The sequence below is a fragment of the Pempheris klunzingeri genome, chromosome 7, assembly GCF_042242105.1.
Source record: "Pempheris klunzingeri isolate RE-2024b chromosome 7, fPemKlu1.hap1, whole genome shotgun sequence".
Lineage (NCBI taxonomy): Eukaryota > Metazoa > Chordata > Actinopteri > Acropomatiformes > Pempheridae > Pempheris > Pempheris klunzingeri.
The window spans coordinates 27376983-27403855 of NC_092018.1; the positions used below are offsets into that span (position 1 = coordinate 27376983).

The 26873-nt window shown below is 40.4% G+C and overlaps 1 protein-coding gene across 1 annotated transcript in view; it reads right to left on the bottom strand.

Annotated features, from left to right (window-relative positions):
- LOC139204299 (transmembrane protein 132C) overlaps positions 1–26873 on the bottom strand; it is a 106944-nt gene that overhangs the window by 72178 nt on the left and 7893 nt on the right. Inside the window, exon 2 of the mRNA XM_070834297.1 lies at positions 21764–22652. Coding sequence (XP_070690398.1) covers positions 21764–22652 — 889 coding nt within the window. The remainder of the gene's footprint in view (positions 1–21763; positions 22653–26873) is intronic.

The following is a 26873-nucleotide window of genomic DNA, read 5'->3' on the forward strand; positions in this document are numbered from 1 at the left end:
AAATTTGCATTTTAACAGCTACAGTACACAAAAGTGTCAAGAGCCACTGCCATACAAGATGATACACTGAAAACCAGGAAGGGGGTGAGGGAGAGAATATGTGAAGGGAGTCTGACTGCGGTGAAAACCGGTGGGCGGCAGAAATCACATGGGAAACATATAACAGAAGTTTTTACTGTTTACTTTGGCAATTTCTTTCAAACAATTCAAGGATTTGTACTAATTTCATGGGTTAAATATCCAAGGCCAAAAACACATGACAGCTTTTAGACTTTAGCTGGGCAAAGTGTCATGTCTCGCCGCATCTGTTAAGTTGTCTGTGTTCACTTGTGCTTAGTCTTGTCTTTCACGTCCTGTTTTATTTTGAAACCCTAAACTCTCCTCTCCTTTCAGGCTGTTTGACTTCCTGCCCTTGTGTGTTTCCCGCCTTGGTGATTGTCTGCCCCGCCCTGATTGTTTCCACCTGTTCCCCATTACCTCATGTATAAATAGTCTGCGTCTCCCTTTGTCTTGTGCCAGATCGTCTTGTCACGTCTCAGTGTTCAGAGAGCCAGTCACCAGGTCAAGTCTTTGTTTTCCATGCTGCTTGTATTATTTGTTTGTTCCAAGTAAAGATTGTTACCTGTTCGAAAACCACTTGTGTCGTGCTTTTGAGTCCATCGGGTTTCTGAGTCTAATCGCAATACAAAGTTTTCCTTGAAAATTTTGCAATTCTGATATTTACTGAAATGTCACTGAAAATACAAAGGGGGAAATGCTGCGCTCTCCAGTTTTAATGAGGATTTTACTCAGCAAGTTTAAATTGTTTAATTTTTAATGATTTAAAATCTTTGCCTATTCATGGTATCAAAGCTGAGACAAATAATAATAATCTGTGGGTCCAATTATTTTCAGCAGGCACTCAGTTTTTGCGTCCTCGCTGCACACTTGAGATACATCACACCACCTGTTGAATGTGAAAAGTGTCCCAATGAAGAGGAAGCTGGATCTGTTCATCCAAAATAAACAGACTTGATTCTAAGGCCAAAAGAAGCTGATGAACAGTAAGCATATATTGTGCTTTCAGGGGATAAAAATACCTACGAGGTGAAGTAGGTAAAGGTCATAAACATCATTATGACATCATTATAACATTGACTACACAGTACCAAAGACGTTAAATTCTGCCACCACTGGCCTACAGATGCCCAAAAATACACACTGAATTACATGTGGGCCAATGTTAGCACATGCACAAATACAATAAGCTGAGGTCAGTTGACACCACCATTAAACACATAATGCATAGATTCAAACTTCAAGGACACAGAACTGTAATCACATTCAACAATTCAGTACAAAGCTGGTATGGCGACGTATTATTACTCTACATTGAAAGATATACTGATTGACACTTCTTTCTGCTTACCTTAAAATGTGTTACGAACAATGTATTGAATGTATGTACAGTGCTTATGAATGCTAAATAGGGGTGACTATTTTTTTGTTTAGCACTGGTATTTATTACAGGTCTTGAAATGCATTATAATATACAGGGGTTATACATTATACATATCACTCTCTGCAGTATGGTTTCAGTTTTTCCTACTGTCACTATGAAAATAACTAGCAACAAAGCCCCTCCTCTTCTCTTGTGGACTTGAAGCAACCGCAAGCCTGTGAATACACATTTATCACGGCAGTGGGGGGAACAATAATTTCTCAGCAGGGATACAGACAAAGAAACAATTGAATCTGTTGCTCCCCAATAAGGGAGGATTTATTCTCAAGCATATTGGTGGTTTGTTTTTGAGAAAGGCACAAACAGTCAAGTCATTAAAATGAAGATATGGTATCAATAATCTTAGCCAAGAAAATTCTACTGTAAAATTTCACATCAGCACATGCCTACTGGGGACCTAATGTGCACTCAGTGCCAAGTAGCCTTCTCTTCAATTCTCAAACCAGAGAATGCTCTAGTTTTCCACCCGTCCAATATTCAGCTCATTTTGTTCTAATCTGCGTTTTTAATCACCTACTTTATTCACACCGATACAGTAAACACTTATCTTCGAGGGATACCTTGTCTAATTCAATTATCATTCAAACTAAAGACCACTGCGCCCAGTTTAGATGCTTTGCAATGGTAAGTTCAAGTTCTTCATTAGTGCACAACAATTACAATGAAGGAGTGAAGCTAAGTATCTTAGACATAAATAAAATTCTGCAGTTGTAAATATAACAGGATACTGTATATGAATTAAAATAGAATATTGGGGTAAGAAAATATATGTGTGTTGTGGTGGCAAGCAGCTTGTGCACATGTAGTAGAGGAGACCTAGTAGAGGAGTGATCCAAAAAAAAATCCATAATCTCTTTTCTTTGCCCCCAAGGTGACATCTGCTTTAAAAGAACTGTAATCTGAGCTGATATAAAAAGGACTTTCAAAAGCCATTTCACTGGCTTTTGTTACATGTGTATATGTGTGTGTGTTTGTGTGTGTGTGTGTGTGTGTGTGTGTACGAACTTCCCCTGGTGTCCTCTGTCCCACCGAGAAAAAGCCGAGCCAATGATTATGTGAAAAGGTTCCTCCAAAGCGTCCACGCGGGAAGAAAAACAGCTGACCCCTCACCCTGCTTTATGAATACCATTATGTCTTTCATACTGACATCCAGACAAAATGCTCTAATTTACTTACGTAAGCTTTAATGTTAATGACATTGGGCACAAAGCCACTCTTTGCTCACTCTGGGACTGCCACTCATTTTCACCTCTTCTGGTGTCATAAAATACAACCACCTCATTAATATTCTAATTAGCTCAGGAGATGTACTTTGACTGCTTTGACTGATGGTCAACTTGGTTCTGTTTGAGCACTTGTATTCTCATTGTGGCTCATCCTGACTCAAACACACATGCTCCTCTCTGCCTCAGTCTGTGGATGAGAATGGCTGCTCAACAACGAAAAAGCTCCCAGTGCCATGCGGTAGCCCCGTCCCTGTAACTGTCCCCCCCCCTCCCACGGGCACGGGACAGCTATCTCCCAGAATCAGCTGGAAATGTGATGGATGACAGGTGGAGGGAGAGAGAACAGGGCTCCTCAGAGCCCGTCAGGCTCGCTCCTACTACTCATTAGTCTTCCATTTAGCCCAGCGCTAGGCCAGCCACCCTGATCACACACACACTTGAATTTTCTGGTCAATGATGAATCCCTAACCTTCCTGCTGCAGGATGGGCCCACAGGCTCCTTTCACAGGAGAGAACGAGGCCACCATGGTTCACCTCCCTCAGTCTTTAGCCACTCAGACCAACCACTTTGCTCCATTTCTGCTTTCCCACTGTCAGATAGTGCTTAATGCTACAGGAGGAGCTGTCATACTCTCAGTGTCTGTCTATGGTAGATATGCGCTGCAGAGGACGGGACCGTTCTCTGCAGGAAAGGCACATACTGTAGAGTGCATTGTAAAAAAATAAAATAAAATAAAATAAATCCGCAGTGAAACAAAACAACGATTTTGAATTGTTAACTTGACAGTGAGAAACTTGGGGTCAGCTGTTTTAGTATGTTGTTTTCTCTTGCTTTGGTGCCGATGGGCTTGACAGAGAGTCCTTGCTGTGCACCAGCACATCTCCTCCCAGATCTGCTGGAACTATAATACTGCAGCCTGCTGGGTAAACCGTAGGTTCATTGATCAGGCCTGGGAGATCAAAGACAGGGTGACAGGCAGAAAAGATCACTGGGGGCCTGCTGAGAATTGATTGGTGGTGCCGATCAGCCTCTTCTGTGGCCCTAACAAGGCGCAGACCTCTGACATCTGCCCTGGAAAAACTCATGTTGAACACAGAACAATTGACATCGAAGGCACCAAATGAACAAGTAAAGGTGGTGACCTTTGGAAATGCCAGACAGTTGGATAACATAACCAGATTTAGAAGAGCATCTGAAATGCCAGAGTTCGGGATCTCAGTGGTCAAATCCCGAGGTGTTGGGGTGAGAGGGAGATAAGATGGAAATACTGAGCAGAATCTACCTCCAATGGACTGAAAAAGGAGATTTTTTTCCGTCAGGGCGCATGTTAGCATTGTCATGATATGAGTCAATCAAGGTGAGATGTAACATTTCCATCAAATCAGTCACTGAAACAAGAAGACTGAGCCCCAAACTGTAAGTGCAAGCCAAATATTACATTATCCCACCGCAACTTACTGGTATAAAATCTAATCTTAAAGTCATTTCACGTTCTAGCTCCATATTCTTTTTACGAGAACAGGGTCTCCTCAGGTTAATAACAGTTTCTTCCAAAGATTATTACAGGAAGAAGAGGATGAAATGTAAATAAGGGAGCTTGCGTTTTGATAATGCAGAGCTCTGCTCCATTTCCATCTAGGAACTGACTGAATGTGGAAATGACTTATCAATATAGTAAACCTGGCAAAAGAGAAACGGATATATTTAATACACACACACACACACACACACACATACACATCCCTTCGACAAGTTTGGCACAAATTCATTGAGAAAATGTGCATTTTCGCTATTTTAAAGTATTCCACTTTGTACTCACTTCCTCACTCAATGCACTTGAGTGCTTTCCCACATGGGCCACAAGGACACAGTATGTTACCATCGGAGATACATGCGCAGCATGATGTCGATCTGTGTGCCCTTTCAGACAAACACTTCTCTACATCAGTGTACTGGAAATCTAACATGTTTGGGTCGTGTTTGAAAGAGGCCATTGTGTGTGTGTGTGTGTGTGTATTTCTTGTGATGCAGTTCCATCTACATTAAGATTTATTAAAATCAACAACATGTCAGCAAAATCTGAATTAAAGCAGCAGAAGGCAGAAATTTGGCATTTGACATAACCTGGAATTAGCCGCAGCTTTTGGCTAATATTAAAGTTAGCAGGACGCTAAACTCTTGGCAGCATAATCGTCTGCTTTCATGTACATCTATGTACACATTATAAGACTTATAATACCTCTCATGATACATCCATGACGCAGCTTTATCGCTCTGCCCTTATCTGACACACTTTGCTGATAATGACTCAGGTTTTATTGGCTGCTGTGGCTCAGAGGTAGAGTGGGTCGTCCCTCAATCGCAAGGTCAGTGGTTCGATCCCCCAGCTATGAGCTTGCATGTCGAAGTGTCCTTGGGCAAGACACTGAACCCCAATGTGCTCCTGAAGCATGGCTTCAGTGTGTGAATGTGTGTGAAGGAATAGTCTCCTCCTGAATGGGTGAACGAGGATGTAATGTAAAAGCGCTTTGAGTAGTTGAAATGACTAGAAAGGTGCTATACAAACACAGACCATTTATCATATATTACATTATTGTAAACCTCTCTTTTAGACTCTCTGTTCGATAGATCCTTTATTTGGTTTGCTTTGCAGTGTAGACTGTGTAGACAATGTTGGAATAGCAACTTTTTCAGCAGGACTCTCCGCCATCGAATCAGTCTTTCACCAGCATCTGCTTTTGTAACAGTCAACAGGAACGCTCTCTCTCTCTCTGAGAGGACCTGTGATTGGCCCGCCACAGGCTGGATTTTCTAAAGCTTGAAAACGGAGCCAAGAGGAGGTGCAGAAATCTAGTTCTCTTAGACCATTCAAATTACAACATGCTGATAAGTTATTATGGACAATTACACCAAAATTGTCTACTTAAGCTTTAAATGAGATCCCAAAATCTAGCTTTAAGGTCCCTGCAGGAGCTGAAACAGGCGGCAGAATTCCATATTCAAAATCTAATAATGTATTTTATGAAAAAAAATGACTGAGGAGATCACAGGATGCTTACTCCCGGGGGATACCTGCGCCTGGGCAAGACTCCCCCCCCAGCTACACATGGTCAGCAATCATGCTGTGCAAATAAACACTTTGTCTTTTTAATCACAGAGGCAGCCTGTGTGACCGCTCCTCTTCCTTGATGTCATTATTTCTCAAGTCACCGCTGTCCTCCTGCAGAGCTGCCACTGTTTTAGGGAGGGAAGAAAAGCTTTGTAGAATTCCTTGATCATCCAAGTGTGGTGGTCCTATCAGTAGCAGCCCTGTCATGCTTTAACAGAGTCAGCATGGAGCTTTCCATAATGGAGGCCTATGTTTGAAAGCCACAAACGCCTTCACGAAAGGTGATTTGATAGAAGTAAACGCCGTAGAACATACAGACAGTGAGACAAGTTAAACATTAACGGAGATACACATTCCAACAGAAAGAAGGGCTTGTGTGTCGAGTAGCATTAATACAACAACGGCAGGTAGGATGGACTGTATTGGAGTGGTGTGTAATGAGCAATAATATATAAATAAATAAATAAACAGCACCTGTGAAAGCTGCACATGAATGAATGAGTCCTAAAGAAAAAAGATGAGAATATTTCAAAGTGTTCTGAAGTCCACTACTTTTTCTCCTACTCACCTGTCATTAGATTAAAAATTAATCCTATTAATCCCAACTGTGTCGCAAAGCACGCCCTCTTTCTCCCAGACAGGTTGAATTCTTTTTTTCTTCACAGTCTCCACAATAATATCACAGTTAACAGCTACATGGAGTTTCAAAGTAAATGGCACCAACCACCCACTCATAGTGTCAGTGTAGCACAGCACATTTAAATTTGTGAATTAAAACTCTTTGTGAATAAATCTGTTTTTCATCTCTCCTAATATTTGTACTTGACCTGATTAATAGCGAAACACCCTCTGGTCAGACTCTCGTCTTAAATTTGCAGTTATTGAAGCACTGGCGCCAGGAGGCAGGCTCCACACATCAAACACAGTACAATACTTTCCCACTAGCCCAGACATCCTCTAGAAGAAGGTTGTAAAGACGACCGTGAATGGCTCTTATTAGCAATTGGTTTCATCTCCAAACACCAAAAACAATCGGGAACCATTTATCAACAAGCAGATCTTAGCAAACAGACACCCCAAGGTCTTCTCATTTCTGCAACTGTCTGTGGCTTCCTTCACGAGGTTAGAGTGCCCCTTTTGGGTAAGTCAACACAATTTAACGGTGATTCAGCAATTTTACATTCGATTCAATTCAATGGATTTATTGTCATGTGCACAGATAAGTTTCACCCCACAATGGAATTCTTGCTTTCGCCTTCAAAACCCCTTGAGGATTAGAAAAAAATATATATATATATAGGAAGGTAAGTAAGTAAACATGTACATATGTACATATTGCAGTCATTGTCTACCACGGTACCCAAATAAACGGCGAGTTTTGGCAGGTCGTAGGGGCGGTCAGAGGATGGGAACACATCCATAGGTGGGAAGGCATTAGCAGCTGATGCCACACATGCGGGTGTCATCATTATTAACTGTGTATATACATAGCCTCAGAAATGTATGCACAATGTCATCCTCCCACACAGAACCTACACAAATTAGTGTAGGCCTACATTGCAATCACACAATCATACCATGGACATCAATCCACATGTGTGCACAGTAGTCTGAAGCTGTGCACTTTTATTATTCTGTTAACATGGAGGAAACAAATGGAATCACAACCCTGCCTTCTCCTAAGACCTCACATGAACTCAGGCATGTCTTCGAAATGATTTTTTCTCTGCGATGCCTTTCTTGTGTTCTGTTCGTATTATGCTTAATGTTGGATTATCTCTGATAATCTGATCTGGTGGGAGGTCAAGGAGCACGTCTCATTTTCATTCTTTGGCTGGCAACACATGATGAGTGGTTGAGTGGTCTGTGCTGGGCCAGTGCCGAGAGTTCAGCTCTGTGTCATCGTATAATTCATACATGCTGTCAGATAAAAGAACGATAAATTTTTATACAGCAGAGCTGGCCGATATTAATCCGAAGAAAAGCTGAGAGGGATGTATTTAAAAATCAAACATTGCGACTCTGGCAACTCAGAGATGCTTTCTTTGTTGCTTCTTTCTCAGCTGTAATCTTGTGCTTTAAGAAAATAAACAGCAAAAATGGGGATGAAGTTCAAATAATGTGATCTTTGTGCATAGTAACGGAAGGTCTTAGAAGTGGGGCACCCACAGTGACGCTGAAATCCACACTTTATAAACTCTACGAAGGCTCTGCACGCAAAACTTATGATGATCTTAAGGTATAAGACACAATGCATTTCTATTACACTACACTGTATTAGGATGAGCGCCACCTCCGATATCTGCAACAGTAAAACACTGCTTCCACTTTAATGAATCAGTATTAATGATTTTATGACATATTAGCAGGGAAACTCACAGGGACTGTTTTTCTGTTTTGCACCCTGAAGTGATTCATATTTTAATACTTTGCTAATTATACATACGTTTACTTAAGGATCATTTCCAATTCAGGACTTTTACTTGTTTATTTCTGGGTGAGATTGTTACTTTTACTTAAGAAAAGATCTAAAAGGCTCCTCCACTGCAGCATTATGCCTACCTTGATAATAAGAGCTCCTTCTACATCTGCGTTTACTGTTGTGGAATCCAGTTTGTTTCTGCCATTTCTGCGTCTTTGTGCCATAAAGTCGGGTTGTATTTAAAGAAGCGCTCTGATTGCTAATGCAGCATCTTCAGACACACTTTTCTTTTTTAACATTTGTTATGACTGATGGTCAATTGCAAAAGGAAAGGACTGCTTTGAGAACAAAGACCCATTTCACCAGTGGCAGGGAAATGATTGGTAGCTATGGAAAAGTAGAAAAAATATCATAAGAATTTGGCATTCATTTTTAATTAAAAGGTTTGAATTGCATCTTCACACAAAGGGCTTCCAGCATCCTAATTAACATATGAATGTGAGTGCAGTGTTTCAGAGACATTGCATGGTGTTGTTCGGCACAGTACATCTATACATGTAGAAACTGATCTTAGTTAATTGCTTCATAATGTCATGGGACTTTAGAATCATGCAATGAAAATGTGCCAGCTACTTCCACTGCACAGCAGCAAGGCAGGACAGGGAAAGAGAGAAATCTGCCTACTGTATGGAGGTGAAATGGCGCTCTGCCTGAAATCATTGATTTGATGCAGGTCTGAGGGGGCGGGGCGGGGCTGCGGGACTGTGATCACAGGGGGCTGTATCTCAGGGCTGTTGCTAGGTACACGTATTATTGTCCTGATCGCTGGATGCAGCCAGCCAGATATACAATAGTTGACACACAAGGTGGGGATGAACCGAGCAAATCCAACATTTGATGTGGTTTCCAACTGGGTTTTGGACAGAGGTCATCAGAATCAGGACAGAGATTATGTGTAAGGTGTCGGATTGGAAAGGCAACCTGTAGGCCGAAGAAATCCGACCCGAGGATCATGAATTGTCAAAGAATTTGTCTCTTTTAAGCTGACTGACCAGCATAGTGCTAAGTATTTGTATTATTCAGGGATTCTCTGTCAAGATGCACCAATTGCTTAAGAAGGGACAACAATACAAACAACTAGAAGTTTTTAACTGAAGTCTTTAACTCTTATCAGATAAAGCGACAGAATGCACGAAAGAACAATGTAAACATGCTGACATTTATCTAAACAGAGGCAAATGCATGAACAACGCTTGAACTAGAGAGACTGAGCTGGAGGCCATCTGCAGCATGTTTACCCAGTGTATGTAAAATAGAGTTCATAAGATGGATAAATAAACAAATGTGCAGCATTTCTCATTTTGATTAGTATACAACAACAGACACTATTTCCAAACAGCTCCTCTTCAACAATTAAATTCAAACTGTAGAATACTAACTGTACCCAGACGTGTTCTAGCTACAGTACATGTTTACCATACAGGCATAAGAGTGGTATCGATCTTCCCATCTGACAAAAAAGCAAATCAGCATATTTCCAAAACTTGGCAAACCATTCCTTTGAGGACAGACTCATGGGGTGTCTTTGGAGATTATGCATCTATGGTATATATTTTTAAAAAAAGCATTCACATTCAAAAATGTGGTCTTATGTCTTCCAAATCTTAATCCACTAAGCAGCTGATAAATTTGATTACACTTGTGTGTGGTGGAAAGATAATCCTCTTATGTCTATTCTTATCTGAATGTCAGAAGAACATGGTAGTGAGAGATCCCTTGAGAACCACCATGTTTCTAACAGCTGACTACTTTTTTATGTACTTCCCAAAACAGCAAGAATGCAAGTAACTGAGATTATTAGCCACTGTCAGCGAACAAGTGGCTACAAGTGTCAGTGAAGATATAATGCAGCGAGTTACAGAGCCAATTTAAGAGCACATTAAAATCCATGAAAATGAATAAGAAAACCACCCCGTTTAGTCCTATTGTGTTCCATCCAAGAAAGGACATTAAATCATATCTCTTCACTACCCGACTGCTAATGAGTGGAGCATCATTCAAGGTCTAATGGACAATACAATCAAACTGAGCCAAAGAGTCGAGGTTTAAGTGTAGTCTGTGTGACATTGTATTTCTAGGGGCATCATGATGGGGTTTTTTTGTACATTCTTTAAAAATGGAGTTACCTCTCTTCTCTATGTGCCAAAGATTGTATTTTATGATGCATATAGCCATGGACGAGGATATCAAATTAAATCAAAACATATGATTTATTGATTTATTTAAGGATTATCATTAATATATGGCCAATCATTTGAAAATCTACATCTAGATCAAGACTTTGGGGTGGACAATTATTATTATAAGCCTGGAAGACTCCATAAAATACTGACCCTAAATTAAACATGAAGCTACAAGCTAACAGGGTCTAGCTTCAAGACTGTAATTAATTACAAGACAAACGCTTTGATCGTGTTTATGCTTAGAAGGAAATAAAAGTGAGTGGGGCAAAAGAAAGTGTAAGTAAAAGACTGGGGATTGAATAAGCTGACCCTTTAATTAGCGCCGGATAACAGATAGAATTATTGTAATTTTATTCGGTTATTCTACAAAGAAATAATTACCACTGCATGTATAATGTAGAGAGCGGGAAACGTATTGTGATCTCTGAAGCTCTATTCTTGTCAGTGTATTCATCAGTGCTGAGAGCTTGGCCTCTATTAGCCTTCCAGCAGGGTAGTCGATTGTGAGGTTCAACGCATTTAATATTCGTCAACATTCAATTAGGATGCTAATCCTAATTGTAACAGTAGGTCAAGGTCGCTCCAAATGTAATCAGTAGATGAAACAGAGAGATAAATTATCTCTAAGTAAATTTTCAAGGATTGGTGCTGACGAAATGCTTGGACAACATTGAGCGAGCTGCTGAAATCCCAGATAGAATTATTCACCTGTTTTACCACAGGAGCGGGCAATGGGACATTTTGAGCATTTTCTTCTTCTTCTTCTTCTTCTTCTTCTGTAACCACAACTACTACAACTATTACCACTGCTATAGGGGTATTTCTGCATGATTGTGGCAGATTTGTCCACAGAGCCAACTACAGTACCAGAGAATCAATGGCAACTCCCACACTCACAAGAGTGTGACCCATTTGAGTATACACACATTCATTGTTGCAGACAGGACAAAGGCACAAGGCAGCGGAGATGGTGCGCAAGTTTCCGAGCACAATGAGAGCTCCACAGTGTTGAATCATGATACAGTATTACCTGCAAATAATGTCCCCTAAAAAGCCTGTATGAATTTACTGTCTTTATATTGCAACTTGTTTCTTCACAATGTAGTTGAACGGGCTTTATTGTGCGCTGAAGTGGTGGGACAAGAGCACATACGCACTGTTAACTGTAATGTGAGAGCTACTGAACAATGTGATATACAACAATACTCGACAAATGCTATATTTACAATATACACTCTGAATGTAGACGTCGAGCCTTGCAAACAAAAGCCATCCTGCTAACAGCATATCTGTGCTGCTGTATATATCATCAGTGAATGCTATTCCTGGATATACAACACTGTATAATCACAAAGAGTGACTAGAAGGAGCCAAGGCAGATGATAGGACCCCCCACGGAGCTGTGTGGGAATGATGGGGGCTAGATGTGGGAGCTATGCGCCACACTGCTCTGCTCTATTACAGCCCTGACGGCTCTCTGTGTTGCCAGCTTTTGGCAGCAGTGTTTGTTAACAGGACCTAAGTCAAACGCTGGCAAGGCCACACACTCTTCCAGCTCATAAAAATGTAACAGATATAGTGGGACAAATTTAAATGGGCAAGCTCAGCATCAGACACTGATGTTTGACACCTTGCAGCACCCATTGTGCTGCCTTAATGAAAACGTGACAAGACTCCTTATGACAATTACAGTGATAAAGATAATAACGAGAAGCAAAATGCATATTTTAATGTCCTTACAACATGAATATGTGTCCCCATTGTGTCTGTGGTGTCCTCAAACTGTGAGAAAAGACCCTACGCTCCCTTTTTTCTCTTGCTCCATATGTGAGTACGTGTGAAAACAGTACTGTTTAGATTTGGCCGTGCCTGTGACATCACACGCAGAGCTCTCCCTCTGCAGGCTGACTGTGGCGCCTACTGAAAACCTGAATCCACCTCACTGTACATCTGTTTTGTTATCTCGCTAACGCTAGCTCTTCAAATAAGATGGCAAAGCAAAGCACACAAATCGTTCTACTGTTGGCTGCGAAAACCAACACAGCGGCCTTTATGTCCTCCCACCGTCTGAGGAAGAGAAGACCAAGCAGATTTCATTTTGCGATGTCCCCATAACTACTGCAAAACTGAAACCTATGTGTATATAAGGCTATTTTACTCCGACCACTTACTTAACGAAGGTTATTAATGGAATAAGCTCAAGGATGGAACGAATCCAGCTGTCCATGACCCAACTTCTGGCAAGGTGGTGTGTGTGTATGTTGTTCTACTCTTTTCTTGGCAGGTTAGTCTGTAGTTAGTTCTGTTTACTGTGTGCAGTTTGCAAAGTATGAGATAAATATGGTGTTTTATGAACAATAAAAAACAAAAGAAATTGAAAATGAGCATAATATGGCTCCTTTAACATTCACATCCAGCGTTGGGGTTACTTTTTTTGAGAGAATGCGTATTATTGCATCCAAGAGGGCAAAAAAAAATGTCTCTGCTGCTGACATTAGCCACTTGAACAGAAAAGCAGACAGTTTGTGTTGGAAATGCACAAGCAGTGTGCTGCAGGTTGCCAAATCACACAGCAACCTCTCATAGACTAAATATAAACAAACCACAAAGATATTATTCATAATGACTGGGAGACATCTGACAAGATTTATTTAATGCATATTTGAAGCCGCTCTCTCTGATACGTTTAGTCTTAATCATCTATATTTGCTCCCCGGAGTGCTTCTTTCTCCCACTTTCAAATGGAGAAGCTGAGAAAATGGCTTATGGCTTCAATGCCTGCCAATAAATGACAAGGCATTTTCTTAGTCTTTCATCACATATTCTCCACTGCAGAAGTGCCCCAGCGGCTGCTGATTCAGTGCATGTTTATAGCCAGCGATGATGGCTTTCAAATGAGATGCACTGTAATGAATCGGATATGTGACCATTGAGCTGATCCCTGTGTTGTGGTCTGATGTGAAGAGGAGGGGTTCCCCACGTGGCTTAAGCCAGATACCGTGTTGTTGTCCATTTCTCAACATAAGCAGTTGGTAATTTATTTCTATGGTTTTATTTTTTCTGGATATTTGTCTCAGGCATTAGTGGTCAGCAGCTGTAAGCTTGTTAGCTCCATCTTTGCTGGAATGGGTTGGATGTTTTCACGTCTATCTTAATAAAACTCATGTCATGTGTGTGAAGTAATGGGCTGTTGTAATCACCCCTGCTCTCCAGTCTGGCTGCCTCGCAATGCTTCATGGAGCAAGCGCACCGTAAAAGATGGAGGAGTCCTTGTTCCGTGCAGAAAAATAATTGCAGAGTTCACCTCAAGCAAATATGAGGCTTCAGGTAGACAAATCAATAAAGGTAACTTCATTCTGACGACTGAGTGGAGGTTTATTGCTGATGCAAGAATGGGGAAACGAACTTACAGTGTATGTGACTAGGATGTAGTCTGGAAACGTATATTCCTCACTAAAAAGAGTGTAACTTTGGAAGATAACCCATTAGATTTGGCTAATTCAGGTTGCTAAAGCCTCATGTTAGTTTTAGCGGAAACTTTTTGCACAAACTGTGGATTTTGTCCCCATTTCTTACAGTTTGGTAATTCTACAAAGGTTTGAGGTATTGTGAATGATTAAAGGAAAGATGATTAAGAAACTTATTCCATTCTGTTCTATTCTGATTCTGATTTTATCTTGTCCCTGTTTGATATTGTGGGCCATGGCTTCTTGCATACATTAGTCACTGTTGTCCATCAGCACACATAATGAAGCGTAATGGTGGATAATTTGTTCACTGATGCACTGTCTTTTAAAGACGAGGCAAATTGATTCCACCACAGTCACTCATTCAGTACTTTCGGTATTCACAGTATGTGAGCATAGCACGGCGCTCAAGCGTGTCAGCATACATGCTCAAACACTCCCGTACACACACGCATACACAATGTGATTGCAAAAGGCTGACAGTTTTATTGAAATCTGTTTGCAAACAAATGTTTGGTAGAATGTTCTTCATGGGAGGCAAACGATTAAACAAACTGCGTGCAGGGGTTGGCAAACACATCAGCTGAAACACACACGCAGTCACGTACGCGTACACACTTGCATCTGCCACACACCCGCATCGCCCACCCAGACGCGCAGCTTCAACATCCTGTTACCGCACACGTGCACACGCAAAACACGGATGAAAGTACAATCACTGCAATAACAGTTATTATCTGTGCGCTGATGACAACGTGGAATTTTGTGTCATTGCGACCAATTCTATTCTGATCTTTCCCGTTTCACTTCCTTTTACGGGCCAGGCAAATGACATGCAAGGGAGCGAGATCAAACAAAGGCCTGCTTAGAGACACACGTCAGACCTGGTAAATGTAAAGTCGCTCTCAAGTCAAAGCACTTTGTATCAATTTAGACAAAATGAATCTAATTTAGTAATTAAAACTGTAGCCCGATGCAATGCTCTTGCAGTAAAGCACTAATTATACTGACTTGATCAATATATTCCATATTTTTAAACCGATACTACGGTGTGTGCATCACTCACCCCTAAACCTTATTCTGCATCACAACAGATAGCAGAACTATAACTGTGATTCAAGTTCAGCATCGTACATTGTGAACATGTCAGTGAGGTGAAATGAAACACGATGACGGTGGCTGTTTACAGTCTAACAGTCTCTTGATGTTACAGACTGACTGACCTTATACATGATACACGATATCTTTTAATCTAAGACGTATTTGTCTAAATGACAGCACACAAAGAGCTGCAATCTGTGCCCACTTCGTTCATTAGGTGGTAGAAAAGAATGTGTATTTATTAGTTTATTCAGAAATTCCATAAGTAGAAGTAGTGGCATAAAAAAGACAATCTTTTTTGATCCAAACAATGTTCTAGGAGTGATATGAGTATTTTTAATGACGCTGCATAAATAGGGCAAAAAAAAGGGGGAGACGTAAAGTTATTCCCAACTCAGTAGTTTTTCTATAGTCCTTAACAGGACATCAGCCTTTCAGCAGCGGTGTGAGTGTTCTCTTCTGTTATTTCATTACAGCAGGAAATGAGCTTTTTGTCTGGTAAATACTCTACATATACAGTAGTGAGAAATACAGAATGCTAGGGAGAATCTGTGCCCTCATGAAATCTTGTGGTGCTTAAATCGACTAATCTACTGATAAAATGATGACTGAGCACGGCCAGGGAGGACAATGCACATGTAATGACCCTCACTATACAGTGACTCTTGCTGCATGGCTCCACTGCGCCAAAACAGAAAATAGAGCAATTTCCTTTTTTGCTCTGGGTTTTTTTTCTTTTTTCTTTGCAGACTGCAGGAGGAAAATATCCTTTAAAATAATTTCCTTCATTGCATTTGATTTGCATATGAACCATCTAATGCTGAGAGATAATAATGAATTATCCATGACATATAACAATCTAAATTGCTCGCACAGTGATACCAGAAAACATATTATGCTAATGACTGCAACTTATACATTACTTGCATATTAAATTTAATGGCCTTAAAGTCCTAAGTGCATTTTCAATGTCTTTCCCTTCATTCTGCAACAGTGCAGAATCTGCTGGTGTGCAGAAATGCCTTCATTCTTTGAGGCATTACAAGGAGTAACTCCTGCTCATGATAAAACAGCTCTACAGGAGACTGTGATGTGATATTGTTTCTCATCCAGCACAACAAAGCAGGGAAATATCAAAGATGGAATACAGCAGAGGAATACGCTGCTATCAAAGAGTTAATCTAGCCTAATCCAGCGCTGTTCACAGACATCTTTGATGATTATTTTTGATGATGTCCTTTGACATTGGCGAGACATTTGGAAATCATCATGTATTATAATTCCCTGTATGTTTAGTAAAAAGTATACCAAAATATCATATATAGCAACAGCAATACTGATCTCGTGTAAAGGAGTCTGCTGTGAGTGTATGGCCGTCACTTTACAGGGTGCACCCCTGTTATGAAATACAATACCATCAGTTTCTTTTGCCAAAGATGTTTTGAAGGAAATCTAATTCCTGCCCCCATTACGATAAGTGGGAAAGTTTTTTTTACAGCGAGTGCAAGCCTTTGACACCGAAAATCGGGGATCACATCCCGAGTCGTGCGTGTGATTAGTTCAGACAACAAAAACACAATGCAGGTCATAAAGCCCACCTCCTCCATGTTAGCGAATGGTAAAGGGGCCAAACTAGAAAATATCTAAGTTCTTATCACACTGGCTTATGTTAAAGTGTTAAAGTCTTTTTTTCTGATCAGTTTGGTTTTAATTTGTTATCTGATGCTGTAAAAAGGGGGTGTGATGTCATGATTGACAGCTAATTATAACCCGCGATTGAGTCAGGTTGTATGGACGGGATCTCGATACTGCGGCTCCAGTTCCGACCACTACAGCGCAGACTCTGGCTCCAGATGACGTCGCCACCACAAGATGGCAGCTCCCAATGTTTTGGGTTCATTTTGGAAAGCAGTGGAAGGAAGCGGAGACATGTTGTCTCTCTTTACACATGTACTACAAGAGGAGATACTGCAGCAAAGCAAATGAAACATTTTACACGTACACTCGTACATATGATCTATTTGCGATTTAGCAGATAAATAAGTTCATTTAAAATGTTTCCTCATTATTTTGATTTTAAAAAAATGGAAACTGGACACACGTTTCTCTCTGGACTTATCTGCTGTATTATATAATTAGAATTTCTAGAAAACATGGTTGGGTAAGATACCTGGATCCTGATGCATCTTGTCTCATCTTAGTGTGGATGCAAATAATCAGATCCAGTCATCCAGCCGTTCCTGATCTTGTAGCCAAGATGTCCTGGTTTGAATTTTTCATTTTTGAATTTTGGTGTCTTACTAATCCAGTTTTCACCTGACTCGAATATTTAAATCACTATCTGAGTTTTTTTTAACCTGAGCACCTGCAAAATTATGAGCACCGAATACATTTGTGAAGACATTAAATTTGGACCACTTCAAATTACGAACAGTGAAGGGACTTGAAACCACTGAAAATGAGCTACATGGTTTTCAAGATAAAATATTTCACTGCATTAATTGAGTGGTAGCTAAATGTCTATATTAAATACTGTGTAATGGTTACATATCACAGTTTAGTTGATTATATTTATTATCATTATAAGTCAATATGATTCCATCACTTAAACATCTCTTTGAAGTAATAATCTAATCACTGATTTATACTTCACCCAATCAGAGGACATTGTCTTTATCAAACAGTATACACATCATCAGTTGTTGCACTCTACAATGAAAACAGGTGTTAGTGACTTTATAGACACAGTATGATGTGTTATATGCAAATAAAGTACCGTAGTATTCTGGGGATGCTCTCTCTACGGGGAGCTGCAGAAAACAAAAACAAAAAAACTCAGGAGGACGCAATTAGACAAATTTAAAATGTATAATTATGTGTTATTTTCAGACAAAAAAAGCTTTTCTTCTGTCTTTTTTCTTCTCTACATAAAGAAATATTAGTCCACATTTTGAATAGAGGCTTACTACAAACTGAACCTAATACAGCTGTAATTTTCACAAACCTGTTCACCGTCGTGGAATGGACTGCCCAAGGACAGGATTTTTCATTTAGCGGGCAATCACAATCCAAGGTAACAGGATAATGCTGTTTTCAGAAATTCAGTACAGTCAAAGTAAAACGAGAGACTGCTCGCATCATCAAGACTCTAATCTTATGAGCACTGGGTGAACACTCTAAATATGTGCACCTTGGCATTAGTGGCATGCAGACGGCGGTGGTTTATCTTTGAAAATATTTCAAAAATTCTTTTTCAATTCACATCTAAATCATGTAATTTCTCCCCAGTGGACAATGGCTTATCAAAGTGAGGGGGCGACAGGAAACAGAAAAATGTAGACTACTATTTTAGGACGGCTCATGATAGTGACTGGGAGTAGCAGCTATTTAATGGCCCACATCAAAATCCCTTCAAATGTGAGCAAAGTAAACTACAGTAAAATACCCACAACTTTTCCATTTCTGAGTGACATAGCCTATTAACACTGGGGAGGTGAAATCAAATCAGAGTACATCAAATTAAAAGTAGCATGTCAAGACAGAAATACCCCAGCATGGCATACCATGCTGGGCATCCACAAAGCAACAAATTGGCCGGATGATTGGCCATTAAAAATATGTGAAATTAGCTTTCATTGCATAACATATATCGCAGCATGAGCCTTTCAGCATAATGGATGACATGAAGGTGAAATCTGAATTACTGAAGGGCTCAGTGGCCATTTTCATTTTCTTTTTAAATTCACCTTTTATCAACCATGTGTAGGTAGAAAGAGAGGATTTTAATGCTGATATGCTGTTTACCCATGCTCACGCTGAATGGGATATAAATGTAAGAAATGGAACATAAAGGAACACGCAGCCTTGGGTTTTTATTATTGAATATGTGGAACCGGGGACCTACGGTAATAAACATTTAAAAGTGAAGTAGCGGAGGGTCTGTTAGACAGTTTTTACAGGATCATGAGCTCTTGCTGCGTTCAGGGCTACACAGCCAACAATGGCTGACACAGAAGTGTGTAGTACACAGATGATAATGATGTTGTGAATATAGAGATCAAAGTCTTCTCGCTCTGGTGATTAAGCGTCCTAACAAATGCATGTATGAGGACAGCCTTATCACCTTGGACCACACAGAGGCCTTTCCATATCTGTCGCTCCCAGATGGCCAAACCTGCGCCTGCCATGCACTGCGCTGCCAAATAAAAACACCACAGGCATTGCCTCTGTGGCCAGCCTGGCCTGTTCATTTGACTGATGAAAGGAATCTTTCAGGGAAAGAAAAAGTTTTCAAATGCCTTATCACTTCAGGGCAACTATTGGGTAATTAAATGAAGCACATACATATGTCTGGAGAATTTGTTTGGCTTCTTAAAACTTACTGTTTACCTTCGCTCCAATTTAAAGCCTAAAGGAAACTCTGTGCAACTATTTTTGTTAGCTGGGTAAATGATTGTCATTAGCAAACAACTGGAAAAAGAAAATAAGAGTGAAACACCTACATTAAGCATTAATTTATTGCATTTTAAAACTGCCTCTGTGTTTTTACCCTGCCCAAGCAGCCCTATTCAGCATACAGCTCTCTTTATTTTACACAGGTTGACAAATTGGCTTGACCCCTCGCCACAGCATCTCCCAAGGTTTATAAATGTTCTAAACCGAAGTGATTAAGATCGGCTTCAGTCATTACACTAATGGACACGCATTTTAATTAATGACATCCTCATTTGCATTGCATGTTAATTATCTAAATCACTTTGTCTCATCCGTTCACTGTAATTAGTACCTATCAACAGCTTCACTGAATCAAGCTATTCTAAGAGATAACTCTGCTCTTCCTCTGTTTCACTGCTTGGCACTTGACTGAAGTTATGATGCTTAAGGTGGCAACGTAAAAACTTCACTCAAAGCGCATAAAGTAGTGAACCCATGAACTGAATATACTGTGATGCGTAGTACAAGTCCAGCATTCTGGTCTCATGGCATGATAACCGTCATTTCACAGGCAGATTTCAGATGTTACAACTAATGGCGACTTCAAATGGGTTTGTGTTGAGCACATTCACCATAAAAGTCCATACGAACGTCACCCTCTTGTTGTGACATGGTGCTGATGTTTTTTTTTGATGTTTTGTCAGTTATTCTACAGTATGTCTGAGAAAAATGCTGGTATTCTCAATTGCCTGGCATTGACATTACCCTACCAGCTTTTTAGCTAGACGGCACCGTTGGTGGCTTCTAGATGCCGACAGTGAGTAGTAGCCTATAACTTTTTAGCTATAAGTAATCACTGCAAACTGCAAAAGCTGCATATCACTATAACTATAACCACGGAGTTAGTCCTATCTTTCATCATAGAGATGTATCTGTCAAAGTACTATATATAATGCATGGTGTAAATTTAGTCCAAATGTTTTGGAAAGAAGGGACAAATGCCGAGAACACTGAGGAGTTATTTGGCATCCATGTTGCCTGTCAGCGTTATTCTCACAATGTAATCACCTGAATGTCGAGCATAGCATGTGCACAACTTCCCAACCGCAAACTCACAAGTTCCATTTGAAGGCAGTAACAGTAACAAATGTTAAAGGGGCATTACACGCTTTATTTTATCGCCAAGAAGTGAGAAGATTGGTACCACTCTCTTGAGTGTATGGTAAATATGTAGCTACAGCCAGCAGCTGGTTAGCTTAGCTAAGCACAAAGACTACAACATCTCAAAAAGCTAACTAATTAACACATGAAAATTAGTTTCTATTTCTTGGCCGGGAAAAGTAACTCTATGGAGTCTCAGCTGGTTGCCTAGCAACTGATCCTGACCAAGAAATAGTTGCACACATAAAAAATACTTAACTGCCCATTCATGTTATTTATGAACGGCATTCACAATAAAGATCCAAAGACGGGTTGTTGTCCTTTGTGAGTGTGTATGTGAAGACTTGTCGTCATTTGTTACATGAAATCCAGGATGAAGGTCACTTGACTTAAAAACAGCCATTGAATTATTTGACCATAAGTGTCAACAGAGTGTAGGAGCTGATTTGTGTTACCCTGACTCACCGTTTATTCTCCCACACACCTGTCTGGGTACAGGTGATGATAAAGATGGCTTTTCTGATATGATCTCCCTCTGATCACTCATTTGGAATTCCAATACAGTCGACCGCACAATCAAGTTGTCGTCATCAGCTCGTGCTTCCGTTAATGCTGTCAGACGACCTCTCAATCAATAAGGATTTGATCAACTGTCTCGGTGCAGCAGCACAACAATTACTGTTTACCTTAGCTAACAGGTGGCTTTTATGGGCTGCGACAAAATGAATAGCTCATACGTACTCAGTTGTTTGACATTTTATTTTGTCAAATAGGAATAATTGTTTATTTGTAAATGAATTTTTTATTTTGAATTGCGTGTTTGCTTTCAATGAAACAAGATATGAGTGATCATGGAGAGCAGGAGGAGACAGAACAACAGGGGTTTAACTTGCTGAGACGAAGCACAGTAACCAGTCAATGAGTTTTAGTGTTTGCTAACAGGAAGAGGAGAAAGAAGAAGAGATTTTGCCATGTTTGAGTGTGGACATATATTTTTAAAAACCTTAGTGTGGATTCTGGTTAAATCTTAGAGGAGGAATAGAATGGCTAAGTCTGTGGCAGAGTCTTCACAGAGGAACAAAAGAAATGCATTCTTACCTGAGAGTGAACATCTCCACGGGGGAGTAGGCTGACACAGTGATAAAAGCAGAGACGGTTTCCCTTTGTCTCATGGGTATGGCTGGCACCATGACCATAAAGTTATTATCCAGCCTGTGTTCAGCGAGTGGCGGCGGAGCAGGGTTCTGGTAGAGCCTCACACCACCGATCCTCCTCAGCGGCGTGGAGGTATAGGAACCAAACAGCCCCTCCTGGCTTGAGCGGATGAAGTTGTCCTTCCTGGCCTCCTCTGAGTGGCACTCCCCTGCTTCTGTGGACTGCAGCATGTAGTACAGCTCCACCGGCGTGCCCTCGGACACTTCTGAGTTCCTCTGGCGTCCTGGAACTACGCTGGGTGGGCTGAACCAGCTGGCCAAGGGCTCCAGCTCAGCCAAACACAGCCCCAGCTCCCCCTTCAGCTGACAAGTGCCGCGCACCTCCTGGGTCTCATGGAACGCAAACATGTGCACGCATGGCAGCTTGTCAATGGCACTGTAGTCGTCCCAGTCCCTGCCCGCGACATAAAACAGCACCTGCACTCTGGGCTTGGCCAAGTGAATCCTGGTATTCATGATAAAGGTCTGCACCTTCCAGTTGAAGGTAAAGAGGGAAGAGGCGGGAAATGTCCCCGGGCTCTGTAGGAGCTCTAAAGGGACAGGCTGCTCCAAGGAGAGAGGCCCATAGCTAGCGTTCACTGAGGGCAAACTTCTAGCCTGGTAGATGAAGAAGGGCTCAGTCCGTGACATCAGGCTGGAGTTCCTCATGAAGTCCTGGTTCGCCTCCTTCAGGTAGAACGCCAAGTCAGCATTGAGAACCTGGTAGTTGACAGGCAGGTATGTGGGAATGGAGGAATATCTCTGCAATCCCTCCAAGACTCGACAGTTGGCTACTAAAAGACAGAAGAGAAGAGCTGAGTCAGCACAGGGTGGCTTTGTGTCGCATACTCTGCCAAATATAGACAGTCTTTAAAATAAAATAGAAGATGGTGAGTGACAGCCATTTGAAGCAGTAAAAACTAGTGTAGTTACACATTTTCTCTTTCTGTTCACCGCTGGTGGGCTAACCTGTCAGCACATTGATGTTCTCATGCCATTTGCAATGTCTGACTCACCCAGAGCGTGACGTGTTGTTGGCAGTAGGCATTAGGTTGTGAGAACGGTGAAGGAGAGTGTAATTGTGTTTCAGAAGTATCAAACAAGACAAAGAGAAGACCAGAATGATCTGTGTGGCTGTTTTTCACTGTGAGACAAATAAGCAATTAATCAGTTGATAAAAAATCTAATCAACAATGTTTTTTATACTTAATTAATCAGCCTATGTGGGAAGCTCTAATTTTAGGCTATCTTGATTGGCTCGTAGCTGCTAAATAGCTTCTCACAGTCTGGACCAACACTGCTGGGAAGATTACAAGAAGACGATGCAGCAACGTTGCACAAACAGTTATTAAGGAATATGCATCATGTGAGCAAAACAAACCGCAAATGTCTTAAAAATAGATTCTGATACGAGGCTCTATAAGACTCGGCAACACAATTGTGTAATAATGCAGAACCTGCCATTGCTGCTTCTAATAACAGTCTCATTGTGCAGGACTACATTCTAACTTTAACAGTTCTTTAGAAATAAAACATTGCTATATTTTATAAAAATGAGATATGGAAACAAGGGTTGTTTATGCAATTTTGTTTTGGTACCTAGAGTCAGGCATCGTATTGGCTGTACTGCCAAAACATTTGAAACAATGCCCAGCACTAGTCTCCAACACCGCCTAATGTATTTCTCACCTCTGTCACCAACTTGTGATTTAATCAGCATTACATGCTCTGTAAAGGTTCCAACACGAGGAGGAGGCGTTATCAATCATGTTTAGTTGTACAGACATGTGGCATGGCTGCTTATCGAATCAACCAAAGACATCAGAGTACAGTCTCCGTTGTTATCACCTATGGCCCCGCTGGTTGAGGAACAGCGCAGCCCACATACGAAAAAGGTTTTAATTACAATAAGAGTGGGGTTTGACCTTCTCAAGAGCAATCTGCTGTGTGATTACAGCATGCTCCCATTTCATGCTGGCTGCCAGAGGATTTCTTTCTCTGATCAACCCTGTAAGTCAACGCCGCAACAGTTTATAAATCAGACAAGGATTCATGGTGCCCTTCTTGACCTCAGTGCTGCTGTCCCACTGAGGGACCCACGGGTGCAGGAGGGCTACTATGGCAACTAGTATTAACATTTAAGTGAACCACACTCTTATCTGTAATTACATTTTAAATATCCATTATTGCATTTCTCCTTGACAAAATTATATTCTCACTGGTCAGAATAGTAATTAAAGATATTCACAATAACACTCTCACTAGTAGACATTGTATTTCAAGATATCTACAACTTGTATTGTGCTGGTCAAAACTAAATTTAAGGTATCTTTGGATCCTTACAAGTGTAAGTGGCTGTTTGAACATTTAATTGCTAGGCTGGATATATACTGTAGTGATCTGTAATTCAATTCTTCCTAGCCAAGAAGAATATCGTTCATCAATGTCATTCTTCCCAGGAGTAATGCCGCCACCTTTGCCACTCATATGAATATGAGTGTTTCAATTTCAGACATCTACAACATTATTTTTGAAATCCAAAATAAAGCAAAAACTCATAACTCATAACTGAAGTGAGCCATTTTAGCATTTACCATTATTTTTTGGGATATATGATATTTGTAGATATATGAAATATATCCACATCCATAATGACATTTTACTGGTCACAATTACTTTTGGATATTCAAAATTACATTATGCTTATCTGGAATCTTAAAAATTATGCCTAATAACAACTGGATTGCAGATATCTGAAATGTTTTTCCTTGCAAGGACTCTATTGCAGATTTACAGAATAATGTGTAATAATAATCTGAAAGTGAAAGCCCAACACACATGAATAACAAAAGTGAAAAAGAATGCCATTGTCAGTATCTGAAGTGTTCTTTTTGACTAGAGAGATTTGAATTATGGATATTTCCAACATATACCCATAATATCTAGCTATTAAATGTTAAAACGGGTCGCCATGGGCTACGACCAACAGTCCAGATGTAGCACCAGTCTTATTTAAAGCAGTTAGCTGCTTCTGAGTAAAAACTCGACTCCAGGCCATGTCTGTACGTCAGGGAGCACAGACTTCTAAACAGCAGAGCGCCACAGAGCAATTTGTATTTTTTTCTGAACAAGCAGGAGCTTTGTGTTGTTTATTGGCAAGAGGCATTGTTGTATAGGCCTATGTGGCGTTATGCTGCTGACAAATGAAAAGCTTGATAGACCAGCAAGAGACAACAGTCAGGAAGAAAGGCTTGCTCTTGTCCCTGGGTGGTAATGTTACTCTCTCTCATGTCTTTGCCCTCATGTCTCAAGTAAAACGAAGCAAAGTGCTCTCTCCACAGCACTGTGCAGCTATTCTGCACTGAAATGTGATTTATTGTCTTCACAACTGACATGAAGGATAAAAATTTGCTCCCACTTGTGCTTCTACGCACAAGCTGGGAAATATAACATTACTCACTTCTCATTAATAAATCATAACAAATACACCTTAAGTGACTGTATTTCATCTGGATCCACCATTGTTATATTTAACAGACCGGCAGATTGTACACTGCACAGCAACAAGAGGCTATTTTTTAAGTTTAGTTTGGATGTTAAGGCTATTTTGCTAATACTTGAGTCTTTACAATTACAAGAGCAACAAAAAAGCAAGCAGAGGACCTTCTACAGGGTTTTTTGTCGAACTACCATGTGTACCTAAAGAATAAAAGGACTAATTGAATTCCATTCAAAGCAAAGCAATGAGGTGCACTTGTGTACAAACAAATTCTTAAAGCTCAGTCATCACTTAATAAGAATGAGTAGCTATTCTTGTGGAAAGGAGGAAATGGAACAGAAAATGGAAAATCCAATACAAATGATAGGATCTTGGTAGGTCTAATTAGTAGAACATATAGTATGTATGGGCAGTCAGAATCAATGATAAACTAGAATTACCACCTCGCGGTTGATTGCCTCTGCCAACCAATCAAGCTGCAGTTTACATCCATATCTGTCCGGACTCATATAACATATATGTAGTGAAGACTTTGAAAGCATTGTTCCTCGAGGACGTCGGTTGCTTTGCAAAATGTGAAGCCTGTTGTGGCAATTTTTTGATGTGTGATATTGAGACATATAGAATATAATATAACTCTAATATAATAATAATAATATAAGTAAAACTGATTTGACACAAAATTGTATCCATGATAGACAATGCCTCAAAAAATGGATGTCGCTGCAAAGAAGCTAGAAATTCTAAAATGTGGATGCTCCACGTCTTTAGTCCAACAGCACAGAAGAAATCTGGTCACAATCTCCCATCTGTTCCTGAGTTGTGTTGTTGAATAGCGACCAGAAATGATGTCAGAAGCATTGACCTTTGACTTTTATGGATTAAAGATGTCATAACTTCATCACTCTATCCCATTAGACATTTCTTGTCATAATTTGATGGATCCTTGAAGTTATGTCGCTTTGACCACCAAAATCAAATCAGTTCATTCCTGAGTACAAATGGACTTTTGTGCCAAATTTGCTGAAATTCGTTTCAAGGAGTTCCTGAGATACTGTGTTCATGAGAATGAGACGGACGGATGGGCAGACGGCCAAACTGGGCCATGGGCGTCACCGACACAGAGGCATAAGACAGTTTAAAATTATGTTTATGTGGCTCGGATGTGACTTACACCATTTTAAATGTCTTTAATCTATGCTTTGTTTTTAATCCACACAGTCAAATCAGGGAGAACTAATTGTGACTAGATGCAGGCAGTGTTTTCGGTGTATTTCAACAGTTGCGAGCCAGTTCACCTTGTATCAGCATAAGCATGCAAACCTCGTTTAGGACTTGTGCCTGAAAACTGACACGGAATTTATAAACTCTAAAACAATCTTATCTCAAGCCAAATAAAGCCTGGAAATCTCCAAACCCAGATCCAGCATAATCAGAATGAGCAAGCCTGTGTTATGGATTGGAATTAATAAATCATACCAAGCTATTTCAAGATGAATCACCCCCTCTTTTGTTC